The following is a 10,498-nucleotide window of genomic DNA, read 5'->3' as shown; positions in this document are numbered from 1 at the left end:
CCATTTTAGACAACACGAGAAATGTGTGAAGGAGACATTTAAAACCCAACAGTTTTTTTTTTTGAGTACCTCCTTGTTAAAATTGCCTGCATGTTGGTTCAGTCTAGAGATAACGAGAAACAAAAGAGGCATTGCATAATCAGGTTTACACAATTATAATATACTAGTAAAGCTGCTAGCCTAAAGGCATTTGGTGGACCAGACGGATTCAAACAGGACAACGAAGCCCTAAAATAGTGTGTAGCTAATCTCTTCTCAATAGGCGTGGAAGCGTTGCCATTCCCAAGATTCTTTTTTCTCTCGCGTTCCCGCCTCCTGCGGGTTGCCGTAGCTGCAGCAGTAGCGTGTTCCATTAGAACATTTTATTTGAGACAACATGGCTGCTGCGGCAGGCCATTATTACGGCGACGGAGGCAGAGTAACAAAAAGACAGAAAACAGACAGCGACGGAATGGCCACGGTACTTTCACTTTATTCAGTTTATTGCATTTCCACGCGTGTGGCGCTAGATTTGAATCTTTCTCGTGAAACGCGTTTTTCTTTCATTCAGTACGTGATGCTATAGGACAGGGGTAGGCAAGTTCGGTCCTGGAGAGCCGCAGTCCTGCAGAGTTCAGCTCCAACCCTAATCAGATACACCTGAACAAGCTAATCAATGTCTTCAGAATTACTAAGGCTATAGGCAGGTGAGTTTTGTTTTCAGGGTTAGAGCTGAACTCTGCAGGACTGCGGCTCTCTAGGACCGAACTTGCCTACTCCTGCTATAAGGCTAGCTTGTAGCCAACGCTAGTTCGTATGTTCAGTTAGGAGACACAATTATTCGATTGCGGAGGATATAAGTACTAGCCACAAGATGAGATATAATTTGCAGCATCTAATACATCTGTGGCTCGGCTAGGAGTGCTTTACTCAATGCTCATTCATTGTTCTGTTCAGTCAGATCAGCCTATGATGTAAAGCGTTCATACTGTATGTTACAGACTTTCACTCAATTAACTGAATGGAAAATGTGGTAAAGTGCTCGAGAAAACTCGAAAGAACGATAATTTTTTCAGTTTTCGTGCGAAACACGAATTTGAACAGAAAACTCTGAATCCAATGCTAATTATATCCATTTTACTAGCCTGAACCTTTATTTGAGTGGGGGTTCAATCTTCAACTGGCTGGCAGGAGCTGCCACTGACAGGTCATGTGACCTACAGTATTCTACATTTTGCATAATTTTGGCGAATATAGTGAAACAAATGAATAAGTATCTTATATATTTGCTTTAAACATTCAGAAGGATTCTGGCTTTACATTTATTATTTGATTTAACCTTTCACTCTTCCTTTTGTATGTTCAGGAGGGCTATGACGACCCGCACAAGACCTTGCCCTCGCTTGTGGTACATGTGAGGGGGCTTATTGACGGCATCGCCGAGGCTGACCTGGTGGAGGCGCTACAGGAGTTTGGCACCATAAGGTAATGTACATGGAGGAAAGGAATCCTCAATCATTGTGGCGCTCATGTAATGAAATCATTTAAAGTCACCATTTGGCCTTCTTGGAAGTTGGAAGCTAAGCCCCCCCCGGTTGAGAACCACTGCTTGAAATGAAAACTAATTTAATAGTTGGTTGTAAAAATATTAAATAAAAGCCCAACAGAAGTAATTTCTTCTCTGGTATTAAAGTGTAAGTTTGGCAATTATGTAAGAAGTTAACAATTTGCTATTCATTGGTTTGCATTTTGCACTATTTCTAGAGAATTGTTATTGAAAGTCTGTGTATAAATGCGTCTGTCTTTCAGTTATGTTGTGTTGATGCCAAAGAAGCGTCAGGCACTGGTGGAGTTTGAGGACACGGGTGGCTCCAGTAATGCAGTGACGTATGCTAACAATAATCAAATCTACATCGCTGGCCGGCCATCTTACATCAATTACTCTACCAGTCAGAAAATCTCACGGCCCAGCAACTCTGATGATACACGGAGCGTCAACAATATACTGCTCCTTACCATCATGAACCCCATCTATCCCATTACCACGGTAAGTTGTTTCGATAACACCCATGATGGTGTAGCTCAGTAGACTCTATTGCCTAGCTGTCTACGATTGCATTTGAGATTGTCCTCATCCTTGTCTCTGTTGTTATTACATTGTCATTTCTTCTCTGTAGGATGTTCTCTACACCATATGTAATAACTGCGGACCTGTGCAAAGGATTGTGATCTTCAGGAAAAATGGAGTTCAAGCCATGGTCGAATATCCTTGAACAATCTTCTCTAATGTGGTTTAAAGATTTCTGCACAGTGTATGGGTCTTATCACAAGAACAAAGCTTAAACCCTGTCAAAGTGTAGTTTACACTGCATGCTCTTGTTTACAATCGAAATATTGTTCTCCTTGACTTTTGGTCACATTTGACTCGGTCCAGAGTGCACAGAGAGCCAAAGCATCTCTCAACGGAGCTGACATCTACTCGGGCTGCTGCACCCTTAAAATTGAGTATGCCAAGGTTAGTACCCCAAAACATTATGCGTATGATTCTGTACAGTGCCCTCTGCAGGCCTGGAGTCAATATGGCTAATTTAAGTCATTCTGTTACAGGTGCACTTAAAGGGGTCATATGATGCGATTTCAAGTTTTCCTTTCTCTTTGGGGCTTTGTAGAAGACTAAACGTTTGAGAGAGGCGGGGCATAGAGGACCTACAATAATGTACAATATTTGAAAAATAATGTGTTTTTTGAACATTAAAGCATGTCAACATTCTGTTACACCAAATACAAAAAATAATGATCTTTAAAAAAGCATTAAATGACCCCTTTAATAATTTTGCCTTGATTATAAAGTCTACATCACTGATGCTCAATCAGGAGGCTTCTGAGGGAGCCTCAATATGGTTTAAAATTATTAAAATTTTTGTTTTAAAAGTGAGTTTTAGACCTGTAAAATTTATGGAAGTTGATACAGCCTTACAACAGTGTGTGCATAATGTAGTTATTCCAAGCTCTAAAGTTTTATTGGTTACAAATTGTGTGTTAAACATGAAAATCCTTATTCCTCCTTCAAAATACTAATTCAAGTCATATGAGACAAATGTTGATGACATTAGTGCATTGGAGTTGTGAATGATCATAATTCATCTTGAATTTCCATAATAATAAGAGTGGATGCAAGTCACACTGTGACTAATGGCTGTGCATATTTGTTTTTAAATGGTTATGACTACATATTACCCTGATTTACTAATGAAAGCTCACTTTCTATTGTATAGCCAACCCGTCTCAACGTCTTCAAAAACGATCAGGATACTTGGGACTACACCAACCCCAGTCTGAGTGGCCAAGGTACCGTACAGCTCATGCACTCTGTCTGTGCTGCTTATAGTTTATGGGCATGGGTGTGTGGACAAGCCTCCTAAAGTGATGTCTTGGGAAGCTATATAGGAGATAATTTCCCAAGAATGTCACTTCAGTGATGCTGCTTCATTCTTGTGTTCCTTCTGTTTGGATTACAATACAAATATTTACACAATTGTAGTTGCATATAGACGTTCTTACATGGACACGCATTCTTGCACATATACACAAAAAAAAAAAAACTATCCGTTCATTTAAACCAAAAACATGCACTTGAGAGGGCCTGATTGTCATGATGGCAGAAGCACAAATCCTTCTTAGCTCATATAGACATAGACTCGTCTGTTGCGCATGTCACCTGTTTCGTGTTAGAGCACAAGTGTTTCTCATATACACAAAAATCCTTAGAAGCAGACACTCTTTCACCTGTACTCACTAAGCATGACACTGCATCTAGCATATTACATGATGGAGATTTGATTTTTTGCTTTGCAATAGGGACAGGGTGCAGAATATTGGAGCTGAACTGCACAGTTTAGCTTCAATCTCAGTTAAATACTGAATCAGCTAATATTTAGGAGCACTAGAAATTCTTGGATGTGTGTGTTGGGCAAATTGAAGTTAGACCTCTATAGGACGTATGCCCTCCAGGAGCAGGATTTGACAGCCCAGCAATAGGGCAAGTATTGAACAAGGTCATAGAGCCAGGCTTTATGTAAGAGACGGGTAGATTTATGAATGTAAAGATTCACAATGGTCCAAGCAAAATGTAATGGATCACTCGAGAACCAATTTACCCAGATTGAATCCACTGTTCTATTGTAGATTTTGCATTCAGAATGCTTTTTTTTTTTTTTTTTTTTTTTTTTTTCAAAGACTATAATTGTTTGTCTTTAGCCAGAGTTTATGTAAATGCTCTGCATTGTAGGAACAAATTCACCTTTGAACATGTTTGTAAATCCTCAAATAATATGATTTTTTTTTTTTTAAAAATTTAGATTAAAATTTTTTTTTAAATTCCAGAGCTCTATTGAGGTGCAGTGGTTCATATTCAGTGTTCTCCACTTTTTCCTTATGCAAAATGTCTATGTATCAGGTCTCTCAGGGTAAAACTGCAAAGCTTTTTTACTCCTGAGTTGTGATGCATTAAGCTTCTGTGCTTGAACTAGCTGCTGAGCACATTTTACATCCAACAAAACATTTCCATGTACTTAAGTTTCTCTGCAAGACACACTCGCAGCAATTCAACAGGCCACATGGAACAGTGAAACGGAACTCACAACGACTTTAAACGCTTCAAAGATGGCAAATTCACTCGTATTGAAGTCACACGGATTTAAAAAAAAAACACTCAAGATATCCTTCCACTCAGCTAACATCTCCATTCTCTACAAAGGTGGCGGACATCTGTCTGAGTTAATGACACATTTTAGGGGAATGGGTCTAATCTCTTTGGATAATACATTACAGCCAATCACTGGAGACCTTCGCACATCAACATCGACTGATCAAGCAGCAAACACATGAAGCAAAGTGGTACAGATACACAGAACAACAGAGAAGAATTGCACAGATATTTTCTTCTCATGCCCTGCGTAATGTCGTCATGTTTCTTGGGTGTTTGGGCTACTTTTGCTCTCGCTTCTCTCCTCTTTCCTGAGAACATCATGCGAACATGAACAGCTGACATAACAGTGAAAACACACCAGATCAGGATTGCTACAACACAGGCGCCATGGTCAGAGACTGGTATGACAACATGCCAAACTGACATTGCTATGACAACACACCAACAAACAAATTGTTTGAGATTTATGCAGAGATCAGCGAGTCGACATTATCATCACGACACAAGCCAAGATTGCTCCAACACAGTGGCGGTGGTCTTGTTGCGTGCAGCATGACAAGTTGAGATCGTCACTACTCGCCGAACAAAGAGCAGACATTTGTCTATACATAAGTAACAGAGATGACATCGACTTCACACCGTGACACATCCGAAACCGCATGATTACAGCTCTGACATCAACGTGAGATTGTCGCAAACACATCTTGCTAAACCAGCTTGCTAAAAATAGTGAAATGCACCAGACGAGACACTATGGGTGACATTAGCAGCAATACACCACCGTAACACATGGGAAGGACCGCAGCTGCCCACTGATCACACAGTCAGATCCTCCACTCTCCCTACCCAAGCCCTGTCTCTTTTTGGACTGAAGTGCTTTCTATCTCTCATTTCTCCATCCCTCCTTCTCCACCTCTTCCTCTCTGTGTTGAATCTGTTTTATTCATTGGGCACGGCTGACCGTGTTCTGATCCCTGTGTTACGCCCCCTGTGTGACGCAGGTGTGGATTAGTCTGACCGCTGGTGGGGCATCTCTTCTAAACTCGACACCGTCTGCTATCTACCTTTACTGCTACGGTAAGCACCGATTTGTCTGGAACACACCAAAAACGCATGCACCGGACTGGGAGAAATATCCTAAGGAACTGAATGAAAACAAAATCATCAGGAGTAGGGCGACTGGTAAAGAACATCACACTTTCACCATGGTGCCTGCTGGATTTGTTGTTTTGTTTGTTGGTCTTTAAATGGGCATATAGCACACTGCTTGTCCTGGCTGGGTCAGCTGGAACTTTGTTGTTATGCCCTTTTGGCATGCAGTGAAGACCCTTGAATAACACTAAATAAAAAATCCTGTCTTTTTTTTCCTTTATGAGTGGATATATGTAGCTCTCTTTTTTTTCCTTTCAGACTATTTCAGTCTAGATGCTGTGGCATAAGTGATTTGATATTTTTAATGTTGTCTTTCATCTTTAGCAGGTAACATTTCCTGTGACAGTGAAAACTTAGAATACTCCTAGATCAAGCACTTTAAAAAAAAAAAAGTTGACATGAATGAAAATTCAATCTTTCTATCTTCGAAATGCATGTTATTAATCTTCAGAACAATTAATCTGTGCATATGTTGATTTATTTTTTTGTTTTTGATCATGCAAGTTTTAATCAAAATGTCATAATTCTGTCTTCCGTTAAAATGACACTTCTCTTTGACGTATACCAGGCTTCTCCAATCATTCAGTCTACTTAAATCCCGCCCCTTCCTTATGATTAACTGCAAGTTTTTATTTAGATCTACCTTTATCCAATCAATAACTGATAGACTGAACCAGTTCCTGCTCTGTTTTTTCTTTTAGTTAATCTGTTTTACTCCGAAGAAAAGATCTGTTGTTATTTTCGTTATATGATGACTTTTAAAATTTTACTCTAAAAAGACCCACCACCTTTTTAATCCACAGCCTTGTTCATTTGTCTAGCTTGAGTCAACATGAAATCAAAATTGAATCCCATTAACTTTTCTTGGCTTTTATTTTTCCAGATTTATTGGTGCACACTATTCCAAATGCACATTTTATTTCCATGTAAAATATATAACGAGAACATTGGAATAGGTCAGATTAAGAAAGTAAAATGGGTTGCAACAGTTTAATTTTGACTTGCACATAAAGACCCTTAAACCGCTTCCTTAGTATTTTATCAAATTTAAGCAAAGTTCATTCATTCTGTGTTCACTTAAATTCCTGTGTCTAATATATGTAGGTAATGTGTTTATCACCAAGTATTGTTGTAGTAGCCTCTGATGTCCTTCCATGTGTAACCTTGTATTATGACATTGATGTGGTTTGGGTGTCATCTTATTGGAGAAGATCATTTGTCTTGGTCTTGCAGGCAGGCAAACTGATGTAACCATATCTAGAACTCCGCTACTTGCCTGAAGTGTTTATTCATTCAGACCACTTTTTTCTGGAACAGACCTCTAATTTATTAGTACATGTCATGCGCTGCTTTTGAACCCCTCTTGGAAGCTGTTTATTATAGTCTGAACCAAGAGTAATGAACAAATGCATATTTAATTTTGGAAGTATAGTAATTTAGTCATGTTTGTGTATATAATTTTATTACTTAATTGAATCTGTCTGTCTGTGCAGATACCGATGCAGATGGCAATTGGAACAATTCACAAGGTGTGTGTTTGGTTGTGAGGTCTGAGAGAATGAAAAACTACATTTAGCTGAATTGGTCTTTGATCGACCTGATATGTTATTCAAAATCTCCATTATGGTTAAGTATTGTAGTCACTTGCAGTAGTATTAACAGCTAATGCTCACTGCATGTCACTCCTTGAACTGCACCGCCTTCCCTTTTCTTTTGTGTTTGCACTCTTAATGTTCATAGCAGTTGAGATGTTGTATTGTTGTTCTGTCTCTCTTTCTCAGACCCAAACGCTAACCCAAACAAGCGGCAGAGGCAGCCAGCACTGCTGGGGGATCATCCACCTGAATATGGTCAGTCTGATGCACATTATCAATTGGTTCAACTAGAGGCATTAAAGGCAGTACTTCTCACTTGATAGGTTCTTATGGTGTGTTAAATTATTATTTTTTCTCTAGGTGGTCCTCAGGGTGGCTATGGTCACTATGATGACACCTATGGACCACCTCCCCCACCCCCTCACTACGAGGGCAGGCGCGTGGGGCCCCCACTGGGACGTGGCCGTGGCCGTGGCAGTCCCCGGTATGGTGAGGCGCAGTACGGACATGGACCTCCTCCGCCAGAATACAGCGCTCATGCTGACTCTCCTGTGGTCATGGTGTACGGTCTTGAGCCCACCAAGATTAATGCAGACAGAGTTTTCAACATATTCTGTCTCTATGGCAATGTGGAAAGGGTGAGTGGGTGATGGGGTTGTATAGCTCATGATCCTAAGCTGAAAAACCTGTAGGTTTGGAGGTGATAATTTCATATACACTACCTTTTAAAAGTTTGCGGTTGGTAATTAAAAAAAAAAAGACTTTGAAAGGCATCTCCTGTGCTCACCAAAGCTGCATTTGTTTGGTCAAAAATACAGTAAAAACAGTAATATTATTAAATATTATTTCAATTGAAAATAACTGTTCTGTTTTAACATATCTTAAAATGTAATCTATTCCTGTTTTGGCAAACGTCTTCAGTGTCACATGATCCTTCAGAAATCATTGTAATATGCTGATTTGGTGCTCAAGAAACATTATCAAAATTAAAAACTGTTGTACTGATTAATATTTTGTGGAAACCATTTTGTTCAGGATTCTTAAAATTGAAAGTTCAAAAGAACAGCACTTATTTGAAAGAGCAAAGACATTTAATGAACTAAAGATTTCTATCACTTTTTACCAATTTAATGTGTCCTTGCTGAATTAATTTCTTTAAAAAAAAACTTGACACCGTCAAAACTGACCCCAGACATTTGAGCTGTAGCGTAGGTAGCTGTTTGTCTCCTATTCTATTGAGTATTTCTGTGTGTGCTCAGGTGAAATTTATGAAGAGTAAACCAGGCGCTGCAATGGTGGAGATGGGAGACTGCTATGCCGTTGATAGAGCCATTTCACACCTTAACAACAACATGCTGTTTGGACAAAAACTCAATGTCTGGTATGTACCATTGAAGTGTTTTTGAGCATGCATTTCTATTATATATCTATTTTAATATGTATTTTTATTTTGTCTTTGGTTTTTAATTTTAATTGATTTATTATTTTAAAATAATTTGCATGCAATAATTAGTAAATGGCCCATACCACAAAGTTGTTTCTCAGTTCAAGACAAGTAAAACTAAAGCCAGGCTCACACTGTGCGGGTTTTTTTTTTTTTCACTGTGCAGTCTTTTAGTCCTATTGTACTTGTCAGACTGTACGAACATGATGATCATGTCACACTGAGATCTCAGTTGTCATTAATGTCAGACTGTACGACAGTCGAGACGTGTTAAAAACGGGTGCGCGCAAGAAAACTTGTCCGGAGTTCTACATTATCAACCCATACACATTCGGTGGCTGCGTTGCACACGGGGCTGTAATGTTGGCTATCATTAAAAGTATATGAATGGCGGCAATACCGGCATATTTAAGAAGAATAGTGTAAGCAGCACTACACACCCACATGAAAACAGCAGCACAACCGGTGTTTATTATATCAAAGGCAACGTATCATGTAAGCGGAGGATGAGAGCGCCGGAGTTTATGTGGTTAGAAGAAATCTCTAGCTTTAATTCTGATCATGGCTTGTCTTCAAAAACTTGACGTTCGTCGTAGAAGTCACACTGCAGGACTGTGTGCCAAATCTGAGTTCTGACACTGCCAGAATTTCATCGAAGGTCAAATTTGATCGCAACGGCCATTAATCAGCTGTCGGTGAACATGTCAAACTAACGATCAAAGACTACAGATTTCAGCCTAGGATTATAGGAATCTTTTAGGATTTTAAATATTTGTCTCATACGACCAAATCGTGGGCAAAATCGCAGTGTGAACCGGTCTTAAGTCTGCTTAATTTATCTGTCTGCATGTACTACAGTTGTTGTTTTTTTTTGTCATTTGATCTGCAGTGTATCCAAACAACAGGCCATAATGCCAGGTCAGTCATACCAACTAGAAGATGGCAGTTGTAGTTTTAAGGATTTCCACGGCAACAGAAACAACCGTTTCAGCACCACTGAGCAGGCAGCCAAGAACCGCATCCAGCAGCCCAGCAATGTACTGCACTTCTTCAACGGTCAACCAGACTGCACTGTTGAAGCTTTCACTCAGGTCAGAGGTGTTGTCTGTCACTAGCTTTGTTTCCATCTCCCTGTTTTTATGCACATTTTAAAGTACTGCATCAGAAATGAGTGATAAATTTATGCTCGCTTGAGTAGGGATGTAACGATTCACTCGACTCACTATTCGATTCACGATTTTGATTTCTCGATTCGATTCACGATTCGATTCACAGTTTTTTTTAACAAAATGAGATTGAAGACAAATTCTAAATTAAATGTGTCCTTTTATTATTGCTTAGACAAAATACTGTTTGTTTCTTTGTGAAGTTGAAATATAACACTATAATAATATACTAATATAGCACTTGCATATTATTGCTCTTTTGTTGGCTTTGATTGCTTCTATTGTCCTTTATTTTTTTAGTCGCCTTGGATAAAAGCGTTTGCTAAATAACAAAATTTTTATGTAATGTAAATTTAAAACAAGCCCCAAATCAAATAAATAACACAAATCAAATAAATCTCTTCATATAAACAAACTAAGGCTTTGTCTGTGCTCTTAACATTTAAAATGAGAG

At 39.1% G+C, this 10,498-nt stretch overlaps 1 protein-coding gene across 2 annotated transcripts in view; it reads left to right on the top strand.

Annotated features, from left to right (window-relative positions):
- Positions 1-284: 284 nt before the first annotated feature.
- Positions 285-10,498, top strand: part of LOC107596139 (heterogeneous nuclear ribonucleoprotein L-like) — a 20,490-nt gene continuing 10,276 nt past the window's right edge. For both annotated transcript variants that reach the window (XM_016286800.1, XM_016286799.1), the window contains exons 1-11: positions 285-460; positions 1,346-1,464; positions 1,789-2,026; positions 2,157-2,242; positions 2,398-2,494; positions 3,255-3,327; positions 7,333-7,368; positions 7,621-7,689; positions 7,795-8,072; positions 8,694-8,815; positions 9,768-9,969. In XM_016286800.1, coding sequence (XP_016142286.1) covers positions 377-460; positions 1,346-1,464; positions 1,789-2,026; positions 2,157-2,242; positions 2,398-2,494; positions 3,255-3,327; positions 7,333-7,368; positions 7,621-7,689; positions 7,795-8,072; positions 8,694-8,815; positions 9,768-9,969 — 1,404 coding nt within the window. In that variant the 5' untranslated portion in view covers positions 285-376. The remainder of the gene's footprint in view (positions 461-1,345; positions 1,465-1,788; positions 2,027-2,156; positions 2,243-2,397; positions 2,495-3,254; positions 3,328-7,332; positions 7,369-7,620; positions 7,690-7,794; positions 8,073-8,693; positions 8,816-9,767; positions 9,970-10,498) is intronic.

The sequence above is a fragment of the Sinocyclocheilus grahami genome, unplaced genomic scaffold (genome assembly GCF_001515645.1).
Source record: "Sinocyclocheilus grahami isolate Dianchi unplaced genomic scaffold, SAMN03320097.WGS_v1.1 scaffold215.1, whole genome shotgun sequence".
Lineage (NCBI taxonomy): Eukaryota > Metazoa > Chordata > Actinopteri > Cypriniformes > Cyprinidae > Sinocyclocheilus > Sinocyclocheilus grahami.
Note: the sequence above shows the minus strand (reverse complement) of the source record. Positions and strands in the feature narration are given on the sequence as shown.